This window comes from Lissotriton vulgaris, chromosome 3_1 (genome assembly GCF_964263255.1).
Source record: "Lissotriton vulgaris chromosome 3_1, aLisVul1.2, whole genome shotgun sequence".
NCBI lineage: Eukaryota > Metazoa > Chordata > Amphibia > Caudata > Salamandridae > Lissotriton > Lissotriton vulgaris.
In genome coordinates, this window is record NC_141689.1 from 1,921,163,476 (window position 1) to 1,921,183,311 (window position 19,836).

Sequence of the window (19,836 nt, forward strand, 5' to 3'; positions counted from 1 at the left end):
AGTATTTCCTTTGAAAACATCGGGATGAGTGCACAGGACCACCCTACATGTAAGCCTCGCAGTAGTTAAGCGCCACTGGTACACAACTTTGTATGCTGTTTCTCGTAGGGAATATTTCTGAGATTTTTGGGAATATTTCGGAAACTTTTGGGTATATCCTGCCACAGTTGTTCCTAATTTTTAATCTAGATATACCAATCCAAATCCCTTTCCCAGCGAGATTTGTATCGGTGTCTGGAGGAGAGCTTAGAGTCTTGATTATCTCGGTAGGTTCTGGAGATTAGGCCCTTCGTGCCAGTGAAGGTACAAAGCAGTTTTTTGAATTATGTTAAGGCTGTTAAGGTGTTAGGCATGTGAAGCAGGCAGTTGTAGCACCCAGTATCTGATGTGACCGTATTTAATGCAAAACTTTTCAGACACCGAAAATCTTGTTTAATTTGGTCAAATTATTTGATGAACCTGTAAAACAGGTCTCTCGGGTTCTGCCATCTCCCTCCTCCGATTGAAGATAAGATAAGGGTGTCAGAGCGGGCATGAAATCAGGATTTGTAGCTGGTGGTTTTTTTGATGAGTGTGGGGAATGCAACTTATTATATGCTGCGATTGTGCGACTTCACTCTGTAACAAACTCGCAACCCTGCATTGGGTCCTGTCAGGTTTGGTTGAAAACCCTTAGTTCAACCCTGGGTACTTGTAGCTCTGAGCAGTCAGGCTTTATGAAAGAAACAAGTGTAAAGCATTAAGAATTACCAAAACAGTTGAATAAGAAGAAGATGCAACACAATATAAATCCGATTCCAATTTATGAAAATAGATTGTACTTTTATGTTTAAATAGACAACTCTAAAACAAAAATTCACCTGCGGGTTCCATATATATGAATTTTTAAAGTTTGAATGCACAATGGTTTGTCTGCTAATTCACATCCCAAGATAGTTAACAAATGAGCTGCAGCATTTCAAATGATATTTCAAGGGGAACTCAGATAATGAAGAGGTGTATTTCTGGATTATTGGTGGGATTGCTACAGTAGGATCTCTAACAAACAGAGTGACATCATCAGCATAAAGTGACACTATGATTTGCAAATAGTATAGGGGAGAGTGGACATCCCTGTCTGGTCCCCCTTGATACTTGTGATCTGAAATCAATCAATTCTACCAAATACGTACTGTGGGATTTTCATAAGGCGCCTGAATCAGTTAATGAAATTGCTGCACAAACCCATGTGGTCCATGATCTAAAACAGATGAAGTAATCAAGGACCAGACCTCATGGGTACAGATCTTTACAGAAGTTCAATTGTCAAGTAGCATACACGTTATACAAAATCAAAGATTTAATTAATGGTCGATCTCGGCAAAATTGATTACAACAGATACAGTTAGATAGCAATCAGTTTTATACAGATGTATATTTACAGTAATGTTAGTAGGTGTTTCTGACGTTGGGGTTGATCAGGCATCAAAAAGAGTGATTTCGATACAGGTCACAGGATGTCCTGCTAGTTTAAGTTAGCATTTGATTCCACTGTCCTCAGAAATTCAATAAATTGGCAAAATCCCCATAAATATCTAAAGAACAAAAATTAATATACAATTAAGGGAATTGTGAAAAGAGTGCATTAATGCCATCTTAAATCCCATGGACACAGGAAGCTGTATTCATTTTTCTAAAAGAGGTGCCTTGTAAGCTGGTAACAAACCTGAGGAGTGAACAGGTGGTAAGTGATAAAGTTAGGATCCCCTTTTCCACCGTTTTACTACTAAAATAAATCTGAAGAAAGCATGAAATGTAGCCAGACTTCACGTGCCAAGAGGATTGTTTCATAGATATTCCTTCTTTTTTTACATTAATAATAATCAAAGTTGAAAAAAGTGTTTGTCTCCCCATAACCCAAATCGGCGGCTCCTATTTACCATACCTTTTTTTCTTCTCCCCAGTCAAAACTTGCTGTGCGATGTGACCATTGTAGCAGAGGATGTGGAGATTACAGCTCATAAAGTTGTCCTGGCTGCCTGCAGTCCTTACTTCCATGCCATGTTTACAGGTAACATTCGCTTTTCTGTGACACGTCCCTCTGTTTACCCTGCAAAGGCATAATAAACACAGGGTGTGCATATGAAGCTGTACAAACAGTGAAGCTGTACAAACAGTGATGGAGGCAATCTGCCAAAAAAAGCCAAATGCTCGCTCCTTGCAGTTGCACCCATTGCTATTTTACAAATACCATTCAGTGGTATAGAAATATTATTGTGAAAAACTTAAAATATCATACATACACACATGGCCGTCTAGTTTTTCTTTTTTATGCATTTTGGTTGTGTTTCAGAAATTAATGGCAGAGGTCGTAACAGTTCCCCCAGTCTGAGTGGGTTGTTCAAGGGGAGGTTGGAAGGGGTGATTGGTTGTTCGAAAACGAGAATTCACTTGGCAGACAGCACTAGAGGCTAGAAAATAACTGGGCAAAGACGCATTATTTTAAAAGATCATTTTCAGGACACATAAAACAGCTTTTAGCTCCGAAGCCATTTCTGCAACATTAGTGAGGTTCATAAAATAGGCTTGAAAACATTTAGTATGATTATTTTGCTTTGCTCTACGTCAAATGGAGACAGATGTTGAAGGTAAACAACGATTGGCCTTACTGCAACTTACCTAAAATGGCAGGTGTGAGAAACTGAATTATTAGTTAAGAGGAGTGGATCCACACTCAAATAAACATAATCCTCGTCTGGTCTAACCACTAAAGTCACTGATTTAACTGTGCTTTCCTTGGTAGCTTAGCACAAAAGCTGCCAGGTCTAGCTTAGAGGCAGTGTGTAAAGTATCATGCAGCACACAAACAACAATGGAGTGAAAACAGAACACAAGAAAAATCCCAAACCAAAACACCAAAACAATAAAAATCCTGTCTCTAGAACCGGAAATATGAGTTTTTTTAGGTTTAATATAAAAATAGTGCGAAACAGCTCAAATCACCACTTGGGGTAATTTGATTGCTCTAGACCAGGGGAAAGTCACACGTTTAGGCCTACCATGATAGAGCGCCGATTGGATACAAGCCCCAGGTTAGGGCCGCTGAAGAGTTACCTTCTCAAGTCCTGCGAGAAGGCTGCTGTTCATGTGGGTGGGAGTCGTGAGTAGGAGGCTGTCGGCGCGAGAAGCAGGTATAGCAACGTGGACAGTTGTTGCCATAGCGATAAGCCATCTGTGGTGCTTGTCATTGGTTGATCCTTGCAAATGGTCGCTGTTGGCATGAAGAGCAGGTCCCGCTGGAGCTTCGTATTTGGTGCTCAGTCCTTGTCACAAAGAGGTCACTTTGTGGTTGCGATGAGCCCAAAACTTCTGTACCTTCACTTCTTCTTCTGGAGGAGTTCTCACTGGCGCCAGCCAAGGGTCCAGAACCTGCGGGTCACCTCTTGGGGTTCAGGACTCACTCCAACGGAGGCCAGCAGCAGGGCTCAGGCAGATGCGGATCCTGCTGGTCAGCTGGGCAGTTGCTGGGAGGGCTAAGGAAGCTTGTTATGTCCCTGTAGCTCAAACAGAGGTCAGCAAACGGACCCTTGGAGGCACTCCAGGTATCCTGGGTTCAAGGCAAGCAGGCCCAATCCTTTCTTCAGTCAGCAGGGCAGTCCCTCCACCGAATCTTCCACAGGCCCAGGAGTATTCTGATGAGAGGTTCTGAAGGTCCCACTTTTATACCTGGTGCTGGACTTTCTGTGGGGGAATTCTCTGACCTACCCTCAAAACTGGATCTGGCCAATTCTTCCTCCTCCCCTGGGCCTGACCCGAAACTGTCTAAGGTGACAATGGCAAGGGCAGCCTGGTGTCAGATTTCTTTGTGTTTGCTGAGGCAGGGCCCTTTGAAGTGTAATCAGAGGAGGGCACAACTCCTCCCCAGCCATCCTGTCAGGAAGTCCCTCTCCTCTCTCACCTAGGCTTCCTTTGTCTCCCTGTCTGGAAGTAATACACAATCCACAACAGTTGAGCTATGCACAGTCATGTGACCCAGTACGGTGGCAGAAAGGCATAGTTGGTTTAGGCAGAAAAATGGCAAGTTTCTAAAAGTTGAATTTCCAAAATTGTAACTTAAAATTAGGAGTGGGCAGAACTCGCAGCGTTTCACTCCACGAAATTCAGTGGAGTTTCTTAAAAACGGTGAGATTCCATGCAGTTCCGTGAGCAGGCGGAATTCCGCACGTTGTGCTCCTCGTGCTGATTTTTAGCACCTGAGTAGATTTCCTAATCGAGTAGCAGCTTTCTCAACGCGAGCAGTCGCGGCATGCCACAACAGCTGCTGTTTGGAAACCTTGCTGGGAAGCTTTCTAGCGCCCGAAAATCGTGTTAGGGGACACAAGTTCTCGCTTGAGCCTGCCAACTTAACAGTGGCGAGCTACGTGCATAAAAAAAATTCACCAAATTGCGGTTTGCAGACTTTTCTGAACTCCGCGTTGCAAGCGGAACATGGAGTGGGCAAAACTCTGCTGGCGGAGCGTAATTATCGCCCACCCCAAATTAGAATGCAACTTTACCATTAATCAGGATTTTAAATTGTAATTCATTTGAGTGGAAACTGCATGTCTCTATCCGGTCCCAAACTAACAGTAGAATGTATTAAGTGTAGTATGGTAACCCAGTGTTAGTTTATGGGAGAGATAGGCCTTACAACTGTGAAAAACGACTTTTGGAATTTTCCACTACCAAAACATGTAAAACGTAAACACGCATGCCCTATGTTTTAAATACCAGGAACCCTGTCATTTGAACCTTTAGGGGCTACTTAGGGATGACTCATAAGTATTAGAAAGGACGGTTTAGGCCTAGCAAAAGGTTTATTTTGCCAGGTCGAAATGGCAGCTTTAAATTGCACTACAGGCTGCAGTGGCAGGCCTGAAACATGTTTTACAGTGCTACTTTAGCAGGTGACACAATACGTTCTGATGCCCACTAGTAGCATTTAATTTACAGGCCCTGGGTACATGTAGTACCATTTACTAGTGACTTAGAATTACATTAAATGTACCAATTATGTGTAGGCCAATGTTATCAAGGTTTAAAGGAGAGGGTACAAGTGCATTATCACTGGTTAGCAGGGGTAAAGTGTACAAAGTCCGAATGCCAACAAAAACATTTTCAGCAAGTGAGTGAAGGCAAAAGGTTTGGGGGATTCCACGCCAAGAATGTCAGGTCTCATAGGCAAAGTTTAGCTTTGGTTATGAAGTCTTGTGAATACATTACTCAAAGAAGTAAAACATTTGTAAGCCTTTCAAAAGTCTCAAAATGGCAAAGGTGTGGTCACAAGGTAAAGTAGTAGTGATTAAAACAAGCCTTAGCAAACTGGTTTGATGGTTATTTAATTTTTGTTTGCAAGTACATGCCACAAAAATAAAAGGAAAGACATGCTGCTGATTAAACATGGTGTGTATCTAGAGGAGGATCAACTAAGCAGAAGCGAGGAGCATAAATGTATAAATATATAGTGTTATCTCTGATCAAAACGTTTAGGTATCTGTGTGTGATATGCAACAATATGTCAACAATAAAATGAATCCATTTAACCATAGTAGCAATGTGCTTGCTATAATATTGTTAATATTGAACATTAAGTAACAATCACATATAATTTTAATAGAAAAGTAAGAGTGCCTCCTAGCAGGCAAGTATACCGAGAACAGGTGTAGTTAACCTCTCTAGTTTCAATGCATATCAGAAAAAGATATGATTTTTATTGATGCATACAAAAAGTAATATTAGCTTTGAATTACTGTACCCAAGCACATGCTTTCAATAATACACAATGAGTACTAAAAAAATATAAAAAGATAAAGAAGTATAGTATTTGCACACCAGCCATGTCAAAGAAGTGCACTTCTTACGAGGTGGATGTCCACTGGTTAAAAGGCAAAAGCCTGTCACTCACAGTGCAAGAAGGCCAATAGCTGAAGTGTCGCTGACCTATTGGGCCTTGCTTTATACTGTGATTGGAGAAGCAAAATGTGAATGACAGTTGAACAAACCAGTGGATGAAGAGGGATGGTCAAAGGCCGTGTATACCAGGATATATGTATGTATTTTAATTCCTTTTTTTTTTTTTTTAGGCATGAGGCCGTGGTACCTAAAAACTGCTGGCTTTAGATTTTTTAATATCGGGTTCAATGGCTAAAATTAATTATGTTGTGACTTAATGCTTTTGTCGAGTTCAGTAATAAGGAACTTAACTTTACTTTATATCTGACTGCTCATCAGGCTTATAAAACAATGTTTGTCGGGAGAGTTGCATGAGCTATTTTAACTAATCTACTAAACAGTCAGTGACTGGTGACTAGAGGCATACCGTGGATTTCTCAGATTCTGCAGTGAAAGTATATCTTCGTTTAGATTTGCTGCAAGGGCCAAAAATGGCAGTTATATATTATCTGTGCAAATGCTACAAACTTTGTGTGTAGCTCCAGAAAGCATAAAGCTCAGCTAAATCCAGGGGTAATGTTAATGAAATGGAGTAGCACATTTACTGACACAGGGTGTATTTTGAATATGATTAAACGTTTCCTTTACCATGCAGTGAGTAAGCACACTGCAACAGTGCACATAACTCCAAAATGAGTCCCTGTTCAAACATCAAAGAAATAGTACAAAAGTCGCCCTAACATGCTAATGGGAGATTTCGGGCATTTCAAGTGCTTATTATCAATCGCATTAACAATACAGAACTGGCCTGGCAGGAGCACTGGTGTATAGGAATAAGAATGACGGGCACAAGGGAACAAATTACATTAATATTTCAGGAGAGAGTATTCCATTTTTAGGTAAAGTGATGGGCCATATTAATTGCCAATAGGTTTTAGTTATTGCGGGAGACTCGTTAGTTTTGGTCTAATTGGAAAAGCAGTTTTATAAATTGTGGTCTATGAAACTGTCAGAGTTTTTTAGGGGAGCCCCAGGGCAGACAGCAGTTAATTGGGCACAACTGTGTTTTTTGGGGTTGTTTGCCTCTAATGTCCTTTGAAAACTGGGCCAAGTATACCGTTTCTGCACGTGATCCTCAAGGTAGTGAGGGCGAGCAGTCTCTGTCTTACCAGGGAGGTAGTGTGGGCCCAAAGACTCAGAACTCAACAATCACAGTTAGCCAACAAGCACAATAGCTCACTGTCCAGCCCAGTGCTTGTCCTTAAGAACAAAGAAGTACTTTTAATATTGTGGCAAACCGAAATACCGCACACATTATTAGGATAAATACAAGTTTCAGTGCTTCCGACTAGGGGTACCCACTAGACGACCCATCACCTCTAGTATTCCCTTCTCCATTCCTGTAAATCTTCCGTAGGTCTGAAATATCTCAAGGGGATAGCAGGATCTAGGCAACAACAGCACAGGTGTGAATTCATTAAGCGATCACCATCAGGTGTCAACCCATAGGATAGTGTGATAATGAGCTAAAAAAATGTGTTGGAATCAGTATGCCTCTAATCCAGTAGGTATTTGTAAGTTCTACTCTGGTGTGATTTACGTTGAACATATTGGACTCCTCGGACTCTAGGAAATTATTTGTGAGATCAACCCACATGCGATTTATAAGGAATGTAGGGCCAGATGTTTCAAATGGTTTTACCCATTCTGTGTCTATGGGAAAATGTGTTCATACATATGGCTCATAGAGAGTTACACATTTCCAAAGGAAGTGACTACAAAGGGTAGCCAGCTGTGCTTCATGAAGGAACACAGTGTGTTACTCAGTTTGTGGAAAGGTAATTCTGAGAAAGTGTGAGTAAGTCTGTCAGAAGTAATGTTTGATCAAAGGAGAAGAGTGCATAGTTGGTTGCATTTATGTGCATTTATGTAGATACATTTAAGGCTATGTCCCATTGTTTACGAGAGAGAAACCATACAGTTATAAGGTGTGAGATGATTGTAAAAAGAAAAGTATGTTACCAGTCCCTTCACATTAGTTAGTGGCAGATGAGGGGATTTCCTACTAGTCCTGATGACGAATGTTCCAGTGGTTTTGGTATCAGATGACTCTTGAAGGACATTGAAGAGGCAGGGGTTCTGGCCTAATCACCCATCAGTCCATGTCCAGTGCAATTAAGGGTTCATCCCAGGTCACGCATGCATGACCCCAGTAGTCTATCCCAGGTAGTAGAAAAGGGATGGGGGGGGGGGCAGTCATAATAGGTAAGCGATAGTTGGACTTGCTGCTAAAATGAAATGTCAGACAGTCTGCAAGGGCACCTGTCAAAGGGCGAAGACAGAAATAAAGGAGACAGGCACTGTGAGAGTTATTAGATCTGCACCGGTGGGGGGGTTTAAATGAACAGATTTTTATTGAGGGGTGCAGAAAGGTGAGGCTTGGTTTGAAGCAGGAGACAACTAAGGAGACAGTTCAGCCCAGCTGAAGGGCAATAATGGAAGACGGCAGAAGGAGAACAAGCATAAAAAGTAAGGCAACACTTAAGGAAAAATAAGTTGAGCTGCACCTGCAGGGGCTTAATCTGGATTAAAATAAGGGGAGAAAAATACATTAAAGGAGAAATATGTTCACAAAACATGTGCAGCTGCACGAGGGAGCGAGCCAGGAATATAGGAGGAATGTGTATGAAAAGGGGTGACTGTTGTGAAGGATGCTCAGAAGACACAGGAGTTGTGTAGGTAAGTGGTTTTATTCATACCAACAAAAAGGAGTGGACTCTCCCTTGCTGGCCAGTAGCTAACTGACCCTCAAGGAACGTTCGCCTTCAAACTATAATGTGGAATCTTACAACTGTAAGATTCCACTGAACAAGCAGCACAAGATGTAGATTATTCCGGGCATGAGAGACAATGCCACAAAGCTCACTACAACACATACCCGTTCTATGAAATGACAGCGTTACAGGGATGAATACAAATTAACAAATAAAGAGAAACCCTAATACAATAACAGGCAGGTCATTGTTTAAACAAAACATTCTAAAGATAGAATATAGAAATAATTTAAAGCAAAATAATACCAAAAGCATTAGCAAATATCTTTTTGGTTTAAAATTTCTTTTATTGATTTTATCCACAGAGAAACAAATGAGCCAGAGTGCTCCACAATCATCGGGTAACAACCCGGCATGTTCCTATTGTGCGGTTTTGGCAGAAAGAACAACAAACGTGAATACCAAACCCCCTCCCCCTTCCTCCTCCTCCTCCTCCTCAAAGAAAAAGGTGAACTTGCGCAATAGGAAGAGTGTTGCTCAATAGGTAGGTCCCAAAAGCAACTAAATATCAGATGTGGTAGGCGTGGCCCCTGGTGGAGGGTCTGTCAAGCGTAATAGTCTGAGATATTTGGGACACATGCGTTCTGTAAATTCCGATGTCAAAAGTGCTAAAAGGGGGGCCCAAAGTTCGTGGAATGAGGCCCCGGGGTTGGTCAAGGAGAGAGCAATCTTTTCCATCCCTAGAATGGACCACAGTTTATGTAACCAGCCTAGTCGAGTGGACATTGTCTTGGAGCCCCAGTGTGTTAGGACGTTCTACACTGCCGCTCCTAGAGTCAGGGCCATTTGTTTGCCTCTCCGGGATTGAAGCAGGAAGGTGATGGCGTTGGGGGATATATGCTGGGAATCTCAGGATCTGTGTATCGAAATGGGAGTCGATTTCATCTAATATTTGTGGCCAGTATATCCCTATGGAAGGGCAGTCCCAGAGCAAGTGAGTGAGAGTACCCGGTGCACAGCAGCCTCTCCAGCACAACAGGCTACGTGAGGGATTGCCACTATGGAGCCGTACAGGGGTGAAAATACCAATAGGTGGCCAATTTAGAGGCTGTTTCAAAGGAAGCGACATTGCGAGCCGTGCGACTAGCCCAATGGTAGATGTCCTTCCATTCCTTTGGTGAAAGTTCTCTTCCCAGTTCGCCCTCCCAAAGCAATTGCCCCGGGGATTTCTCCGTTTCTGGGAGGGTCCTCATCAATTTATACAGATTTAATGTCAGATGTGCGTCTCTGTGTCTCGAGATTACCCACCTCTCGAATGGCGTAAGCAGCCTCTCTGCACCCTCCTGCACCCCTTCCTGCAGCACCCAATGTCTGATCTGGAGATAGCCGTATTGTTCCGAATCGGGAAGCTCGAGATCAGTGTGGAACTCCACAAACGGACGGAGGCCGGAAAGATCAAATAAATGCCCAATGGAACGAGTAGCTTCTGTCGTCCAGTGATGAAATTTCCCATAGTCAAGGTCAGGTGTAAAGTCTGGGTTCTTTACAATAGGCATGATGGGGGATGGGAAGGTCGTAAGTCCTCTAGCGGTCGCCGTCCTGTCCCAGTATGCCTTAATGGGCCAGGTCACCTCTGATAAGTATTAATTGCGATGTTGACTCTGACGAGGGAGAAAGTGGACCCCCACAGAGTACGGACAGCAAGAGCTCTGTCCATAAATAACCAATGCTTCTCGGACTCGGGGCAAGACCACTCCACCAATGCCCGCAACTGGGCAGCCCGCCAGTACGCCAATAAGTCTGGTATCCTAATCCTCCCTCCATGGGTCTCTGTATGTAAGATCGCGGCGCATCAGAGCTCTATGGTCCCGCCATATAAAGAGCTCTATGTCCCTCTGCAGGGCACTTAGGACCCCGGCGGGGGGCATCCACGGAGGGTGTGAAAGAAATAGAGAATTTAAGGCAACACCATCAACTTCACCGCTGCTATCCGACCTAGCCACAAGAGGGAGTGAGGACTTCATTTGCGGAGTGAGTCTTGCACTAGTTTCAAAAGGAGCGAGTGGTTCATCTGTTAGTGAGAGAAACAGTGAGGGTCACCCGGAGGCCTAGATAAGTGATGGCGTCATGGACCCATTGGATCTGAAAATTCCGCTGAAGGAATTCCAGCTTCTCTGGCTCTAGGGACAGGATAAGAGCTTGCAACTTATGCACATTTATCTGAAAGCCCGAGGCCAGGGCGAATTGGGCTAATTCATCCAGAAAGGCCGGTAAGGGGTCTCGAGAACGTTCCAGGGTCGCTACCACATCGTCAGCATAGAGACAGAGTTTGTGCTCGGACTCTCCGAAAAACATCCCTTGTATGGATGGGTTGTCCCGTATACGTTGGGCTAGTGGCTCAATATAGAGGGCAAAAAGAAGCGGCGACAGTGGACAGCCCTGTCTAGTCCCTCTATGTATTGGGAGGGCCGCTGATGCCACCGTATTCACCCGCACCATAGCTATAGGATTCGCATAACACTGGAAGATCCAGGTTATGAAGTGTTTGGGTAGGCCAAAATGAGCCAAGGTTGCCCGGAGATATTGCCAGTGAACTCTGTCGAACGCCTTTTTGGCATCGATCGAAAGGATCATGCGCTCAGCGGTCCATCAGATGGAGAAGTCTTTTAGTGTTATCCGAGCACTGTCGTCCGGGGACAAAGCCTGATTGATCCGGGTCTATCAGGCCAGGGAGATGTTTGGAATGCCAGGCCACCAGGATGCTAGTAAAGATCTTTAAGTCCATGTTAAGAAGGGATATTGGGCAGTACGAGCAGCAGAGGGGATGATCCTTCCCAGGCTTGGGAAGTACAGTTATTAAGGCCTTTAGCATAGAGGAAGGGAAGGAAGAGGCCGCTGTCGATTATACGGAATTAAAACAAGCATTTCCAATGTAATAGGTCTCGCATTTACACAAGTTTAAGCTATTGGTATTGTAAATGACAATTTATGTTTTAAAAGCTTAAAAAAAATAAAAGGCATTGTTATTTGCAATGATCTGATATCGCCACACAACTCTCTCTCCTCTTTCCAGCAAACACCATGCGCATAACTTCCTTAAGGGTACCAACGGAATTAATTTCTTGGCACCACTCAGCCATCGTAATAGCACCAGCTCCTTCCAACACAGTATCCTGCACAGAGGCTATGCCATCCTCAATATTACCTTCCAACCCATTTGATCTATCCATCAGTTTCCAGTCAATGGACAATCTGGACACAGTCGGCTTGTGTATTCCTCCAGACATATATATGTTCCAGGACGTAAGGATATTCCTGAAGTCTAGCAGCCAATCTCTGCAACTTTGCTGTGCCCTTGCCAGCACCAACCGAAAGAACTTTGAGGGGCGTATGATCATATCTTAACAAGAATTATGTACCCCAAATGTACGTCCTGTAATACTCTATACCCATGCTGCGGCCAAAGCCTCTCGCTCACTAACACAGTAGTTTTTTCTTTCCGCATTAAAGTCCTCAATGCAAAAGCAACCGCCTTCTCACCACTTCTATGTTTTTGTGAGAGAATGGCAACCACACTTTTTGCACTCGCATCCACCATTATGATTGACCTAAGCCCATATCAAAAGGCACCAGGAAATCTGATTCAAGCATCTTTCTTTGTCAAATTAAAACATTATTCCTTTTCCTGTACCCACGTTAAACTTTGAATTTTCCTCAATAACAATCTCAAAGCTTCAGTTTTATCTGCAAACCTCTGTGCAAACTTTGCATAATATTCTATGAGGCCCATAATGGACCTCAACTGTTCCTTGTCCAGGGGTCTCAGAGCAAGTTCAATCGCTTTCAATAATTTCCTTTTTGGATTAACTCCATCAGCTGACAACCTATACCCCAAATATCCCACTTGTTCTGTCATGAAATAACATTTGTCTTTGCGCATAGTGACCCTCTTCAGCAACTCTTTGTAAAGCTTGTTTCAGACCGTGTTGTGTTCCCTCAACGGTCTTGCCAAAAACGAATGTTGTCTAGAAATACAGAATATTTTCTAGCCCTTTAAAAACTTCAGAAAAACGCTTGCGGCCAAATGGCATGCGAGTGAACTGAGAAGTTCCTAGGATCGTTATGAACACTGGGCGTGGCTTCAAATCTTCATGGAATCACAACAGAGACATTAGCCAGGAATAATGGAGAGAGGAAAGAAAGTAAAGGAGAACGAAAGAGGCAGGTGCTCTATGATGAACAGATATTCGCTGGGACAGCAGGCCAGAAACTAGAAGAGTAAGGAATCTCAATTGTAATGGAGACTAGAAGCTATCTAAGATTGAAACTATTGGCAGAAAGGCAGTGCGTTGTGTGTAGTCAACCTTAGGTTTTTGGTCTACTGTAGAGGAAATTAAAAGCGGACAGCGCAGGGCAGGTGCTGAAGAGCCATGGGTCGCAGGGAGCAAAGTAGGAAGGAGTGGACGGGGTAGGAAATAAAATGTGGGATGAGTTGCAGTGCCTTTGAGTGGTATCAGGTCTGTCGTTGGTGGTTGTCTTGTTGAGATACATACAATGTGCGTGTGAGGGTGTGTGTGTGTGTGTGTGTGTGTGTGTGACAGTACAAAGCCATGGTTGTATACTTGGGGGAAACTAGTCTGAAGAAAAGCCTAATCAGATAGAAGACTTTGAACATTTGTCCATCTCTGACAGGGTCTGACTTGTGCATTTACCTGCAGGCCAAACAACTGCAGTGGAATTCAGTAATAATAAACCCTTATGTTTAATAGTTAAATCTCCCCTTTCATTTTCTTAGGGTTTCAGAGGTGTCAGGCTAGGAGGGTGGTCCTTTCGTCAGACTACAGACGGCTTTGATAATTCATTGATAAATGATAAATCAATGTCTAATTCTCTGTAAACGAGAATGGAGAACATATACAACTGGAAATATCCTGAGGAAGTTCCCGAAAACGTATCATAGAGGATCAAAACATCAGCATTATGTTCTTACAGAGTGTTCTATGTTAAAGAAATATACAAAAGTGTAGTCTTTAAGTATTATGTGTTGTAAGCTTTTGAATAGACAACTACTGTTGGACCCAGTTCTTAAAAATGTGTTTTTACACAATAACCTCACAATGTTTACACAACACTACCACAATGAACTCTTCATTGCAATAAATTTACCACCACTATTCTCTCAATATTAAATCTATGATTTGTTGTTTATTGTAATCCGCATATAGCAGTACATATCTGTTCACTTCAGAATATGTAACCCCCCTTTTCTCCTCTAAAGAAAACTGTATCAGGCTTTGGATTATATCCACTGATTAGATGGCTTGCACGAGTCCTAGATATCCACAAATATTTTGGGAATGCAAATGTTCAATATTTTCTGTGTGAACAATGTTGCTCTTCATGTATTTTTTTGTTTGTTTTAAGGTAATTTTTATTGCAGATACTCAGACATAAGAACAACATTGGCATCGTTATTTAAGTAAGACAGTGTTACATAGTAGATTTCAGATCATGGAAGCCCAAGTGTCTCTCCGGTGCATAGCCCAAAAGTCAATCTGACAGTATCTTTGAATCGTTCCCGGTGTATCCTCACCGTAGCATAGGGGGTATCCACGTTAGTCATCTAAGCATCTGCTTTTTCAGTTTTTTAACCCCCTCTCTCTCCCCCCCCACAACAAGCATTTCTGTGAATGAAAAATCAGCATAACATCCCCTTGTTCAAAACTTAACTGTACAGTCATGGCAGTGGCATTATATATTTCCCGCAACCCCCATCCCTCCCTCCCGCCCTGGTAAACAAATGGTACAGGGACATTGCATTAAGCGTGGCGTGACTGTCGCATCGAGTTTCACTCCGTACGTGTATCTCCGCCACCAGCCCGCCCTTCCTCCTAACCTGGGGCTCAGTCACGAGCCTCCCACCCCCAACCCACCATCCAACCCATGATACTGTCTCCACTTCGACCAGACCCTTTTAAACTTTTTCGGGCAGCCTCTTGATTTATACGTCACTCGCTCTGCCGCCATGTAAAGGTCCAACCCTCTTCTCCACTCTTCCACCGTGGGGATGGTTACAGCCCCCCAGTATTTTGCAATGTCTCGTTTCGCTACCACCAGGGCCAGTGTCAGGAACACCAGTAAGGGGCGGGGGATGGCAAAATCATTAGTCATTCCCAAGATGGCCAGTTTGGGCTCCTGTGTAAGCGGTACAGACAGAACTGCTCTCAATTCAGTAAAGATGAGTGTCCAGTAGGATCGTATTTTATCACACGCCCATAATATATGGAAGAAATCCCCTCCCTCATGCTGGCATGGTAGGCACCTATCATCTGATGTTTTCCCCATTCTAAATAATCTCACCCTATCAAAGTATGTCCTGTGGAGCACGTTGTACTGGATAAGACGGAGCCGGGTTTTAATAGCCACCTCCCTCGGGTGCATTAGTATTAGGTCCCAGTCGATATCTTCAAGTGTTCCTATTTCTTGCTCCCAAGTGCCCCTAAGCTTCGCCAGATCCCCCAGCATGTTGTTTGTGAGTGTTTTATATGTGAGTGATACGGCCTTGCTTGGAATCTGCTCCTGAAGTAGCCTGCCTTCCAGCGGCGCATATTCTGGGAGACCCTCTAGAGTCAAAGCCTGCGCCCTCCACGCATGTCGTAATTGAATGTATTTAAAAAACTGCGAACGATGGAGCCCATATTCTGTCCTCAGGGTCGCAAAGGATTTTAGTTCTCCTCTGGCGATGACATCTCCCACTGTGGAAATTCCGATATCATCCCACTGCTTAAAGCCTGTGAGTTTATGCAGCTCGGGAAGCCATGTGCAGTGCCTGAGTGGAGTCTGTCGGGTGGGTTTCTTATCCCATCCCGTGTGTATCCTGGCCACTCTCCAGGCCCGGAGTGTGATGCACGTGGCCGGGAGCAAGGATTTCTTTGTCGATCTACCGTATAAGTACGAGAGAAAACTATGTGGGGACAGTTTAGAACGTTCCAGCGCATATGTAGGGTGGTCCGCCGGGGCGTGGAGCCAGTCATTAATGGGGGTCAAGTGCTCCGCCCAATAATAAGCCTCAAGGTTCGGGAGCGAGATTCCACCACTATATTGATGGCGCTGGAGGGTGGTCAGTGCTATCCTCGGCTGCTTACCTAGCCATATAAAAGATTGGAGGTCTGCGTGCGAGGAGGCCGTCCGGGATCAGATAATATTAATTTTGTAGGGCATATAAATATTTGGGTAGTATTATCATTTTATACATTGCAGCTCTATCCAGGAGTTTCAAAGGGAGCTGGCGCCAGTGGTCCATATCAGAGACGGAGTGCACGAGTATTCTTTCAACATTTCTTTGGCGCGACAGTTGCCTGTCCAGCGTAATGAATATACCCAGATATTGGAAGCCCTCCGTGGACACCACCAACCTGTCCGGAAGAGCTCCCACACTCGAGTCTCCTTTGGGATCAAAAAGGACGGACTTGTGCCAGTTTATAGCGTATCCGGAGTAGCTGCCATAGCAGTCCAACTCCCGGAACAATTCAGGTACTGTGGTCTGCGGGTTAGTGATGTAGAGGAGTACATCGTCCGCGTATAGGGACAGTTTCTCCTGCGTCTCGTCTGCGTCCGTACCTTGAAAACCTGAGATCTGCTGGTTTTGCCTAATCTTGGCCGCCAGTATCTCAATTGTCAATGTGAAGAGAAGCGGCGATAGAGGACACCCCTGTCGGGTACCTCTTTGGATCAAAATTTCGCAAGAGAGCCTTCCGTTTACCCTCACCTTAGCCCGAGGGTTGGTATAGAGCAGATGTACCCATGAGCGAAATTTGGGGCCGAAACCAAATTTTTGTAAGGCAGCCTCCAGGAACGGCCAGTGCACGGAGTCAAAGGCCTTTTCGGCATCCAATGAAAGGAACCAATGCGGCGGTTCCCTGTCTCTCACCTCCTGCAGCCAGTTATGCGTGCGACGGAGGTTGAATTTCGTGGCCCTGTCTGGTAGGAAGCCGGTTTGGTCTAAATGTATGAGATCGGGTAGTACTGGTCTCAGGCGTCGCGCCAGGACCGTGGCAAGGAGTTTCACTTCCGTAATCAGCAAGGAGATGGGACGGTAGGAGGCGCAGTCTCCCCGTGGCTTGCCCTCTTTGTAGATAGGGACTATGGTCGCCATGGTGAGGTCAGTGGGCAGACTCCCTTCCTCATATGCTGCAAGAAATAGATTTTTCAGGTGTGGAGCTAATATGTCGGCCGTGCACTTAAAGAATTCCGGGGGAAACCGTTTGGTCCCGGCACTTTGCCCGGTTTTAGTCCGGCAATGGCAGCTTTGACCTCTTCTAGGGAAATGTCGGCCTCCAACGCCGGTAGGACCTCAGCATCCACCACAGGGAGATCGACCTGTGACATATTGAGGAGTGAGTCCTCGAACGTGCCCAGTTGTCTGGCTTCGTAAAAGCGTTCGTAATAAGCCGCGAACGCATCCACAATGTGGGGGTCTGAGCACACAGTCTTCCCTTTCTCATCAATCATTTCCTCTACCCATCGCGCCGTCCTTTCCTTACGACTAAGCCAGGCCAGAAGTTTACCCGACTTATCTCCCACGTCATAGAGGCGGTGGAGTGTGGCCAGGTTTTGCGTTTTCTCCTCTTCCGACACTAATTCTGGATATCGTCTCTGGTTATCCAGCAGTTTACGCAAGGTTGTCGTGCATTTAGTAAGCAAGTGTTCCCTTTCCAGCTCCACTATATTCTGTTCCACAGTCCCCACCTCCTCCTGTAGTCTCCTCCTCTCCTCCCTTAATCTGCCATTTATTCTGTCTCTCATCACCGGCTTCAGCGCCTCCCACAAGGTCACTGCCGAGTCCACCGACCCATCATTTTCAGCCAGGTACACCTGTGCATCCGCTCTAATGCCTTTAAGTATTGTCTTGTTCGTCAAGTCTCAGGCGGCAAGGCGCCACATGGCCTCCTCCCTGTGTCCAGTCCGGCCCATCGATACTAGTAGCGGCGAGTGGTCTGAGAGACCTCTAGCCAAATATTCCGCCGTGCCCTCCATAGTTATTTCCTGTCTAGGCATAAAGACATAATCCAGCCTGGAAAACACCTTGTGTGCGGCCGAGTAAAATGAGTAGGCCACAGTGTTCGGGTGCAGCAGTCTCCAGACATCGGTCAGGCCTATCTCCAACATCATTTGAGCTAGGGGAGTCCGAGTTCCTCGATTGCTAGTCGCTCCTGATCTATCAAGACCCCTGTCCATCACATCATTGAAATCACCCCCCACTATCTGTATGGTATCTGAGGTGTCTAAGAGTATGGTCGCAAGCATCTTTAGCGCATTTGCTTGCAATTTGGGTGGAGCATATACTGAAACAAGAGTGTAGGTGCGCCTACGCCAGGACCCCTGTACGCCTATACATGTTCCCATCGGGTCCCCCCACGTACGTGTGACACGGAAGGGGAAGGTATTCTTAACAATAATCGCTACTCCCCTAGAGTCAGTTGTGTATCCCGCATGTCCCAGCACCTTATATCGACCCCTTGCTATGAATGCACAGGCAGTGCCCCTCAAAAGTGTCTCTTGCAGAAAAATGATGTCCGGGCCTACTCTCTTGAGATAGTTGTTCACCAGTCCACGCTTAATCTTGTTACCCAGACCATTCACGTTCCACGTCAGGACGTGTAGTTTTTCAGAGGCCATAAGTATAGCGACAATTTATTTGTAATCCAGGCGGTGGTGTCAAACAAGGCGGGCGGTCGCCCGTACCAAAGAACCACAGAATGCGTCAACCTTCATGACTGTGTGCACCCAACCACGTACTTCTCCCCCCTCCCCCCTCAAACAACCAAACTAAATGAACAACCCCTGCTCCCCCCGCCCCCACCCCACCTGTACCCCCCGGCCATCCCGCCCGTACAACCATCGACGGCACGGACTACCAGGCAGCAAGGTCTGTCGCCCACCCCTCAAATAACCCCAGCTAAGAAATGTCTAGCTGTCCAATCTCAAGTTCTGGAGTGGTATATGCCCACCCCAAAGGACAAAAAGTGTTACTTGCGTGTCCCAAAGCAAAGAACTGCTATGTTGGATCTCAGTCCCTCAGCTTCTCAGGAATGGGAGTCCTGCGTATCAGGTTCAGTAGCCTCCGCGTTGCCCGACTCTCCTTGCTCCAGATCTCGGATGGCAACGGCTAGTGGGTGTATGGATTGCTCCGTCTGTTCCTCCACGTCCGAGATATTCATATCATCCTCGTGGTCCGTCACATTTCCTGACGTTGGGAGCAGGCACCTAAATCTGGACCCCTGAGTGGGATCCCCAGTGTTGGCAGCGACGCCACCCCCCCGGTTCCCTCCAGGCGCTACTTGTTGGGGTGGGTATGGCGTCCGTTGCGATTGTCTGCCTGTCCGATGGTGTCTTGTTCTCTGTGACCCGGTCGGGCTTATCCTGAAGTTGGCCGCCGCCTGCTCATCACGGATTCTTCGTCCCTCCTCCTCCGCCTCTCGTAGCAACGGTCTCTCCTCCAGCCAGTGCCAGGCCTCCTCTGGGCGATTGAAGAAGTGTGACTTGCCCTTAAACAGGACCTTCAGTTTCGCAGGGAAGAGTAGCATATAGGATATGTTCAGTTCTCGCAGTTTAGCCTTGACAGTGTCGTAGGAGCGCCTTTGCTTTTGCACATCTTTGCTATAGTCAGGAAAGATCATGATGACAGTGTTTTCAAACTTGATTTCTCCCATTTTCCGAGCTTCTCTAAGGATGAGGTCCCTGTCCGCATAATTGAGGAATCTTGCGATGATCGGGCGTGGTCTCGCTCCCTCTGGTGGTCTGGCTAGGAGTGCTCTATGTGCTCTCTCGATCACAAAACAGTTAGAGAAGCGAGCCTGCGGGAACATAGACGTAAGCCATGAGTGTAGGAATGCCGCAGTGTCGGTCTTCTCAATTCCTTCCCTCAGGCCCACAAAGCGCAGGTTGTTTCTGCGTGCTTTGTTCTCCGCATCGTCCACCCGCCACAGCAGCTGTCTATGCGAGGCCTGTAATTCCGCCATATCTTTTTTTAGGGAGGTAATGGAGTCTTCTGTTTCCGAAATTCTGGTCTCCGCTGTGCCCACTCTGTCAGATAAGTTTCTGAAGTCTTGGCGCAGCAAGAGGCCCTCCGAACCCACCTCCCCTATCTTGG

At 45.3% G+C, this 19,836-nt stretch overlaps 1 protein-coding gene across 1 annotated transcript in view; it reads left to right on the top strand.

The window, feature by feature from the left end:
- Nucleotides 1-19,836, top strand: part of KLHL2 (kelch like family member 2) — a 459,367-nt gene that overhangs the window by 112,210 nt on the left and 327,321 nt on the right. The window contains exon 3 of the mRNA XM_086962394.1: nucleotides 1,944-2,050. Within this exon, the coding sequence (XP_086818520.1) occupies nucleotides 1,944-2,050 (107 nt within the window). The remainder of the gene's footprint in view (nucleotides 1-1,943; nucleotides 2,051-19,836) is intronic.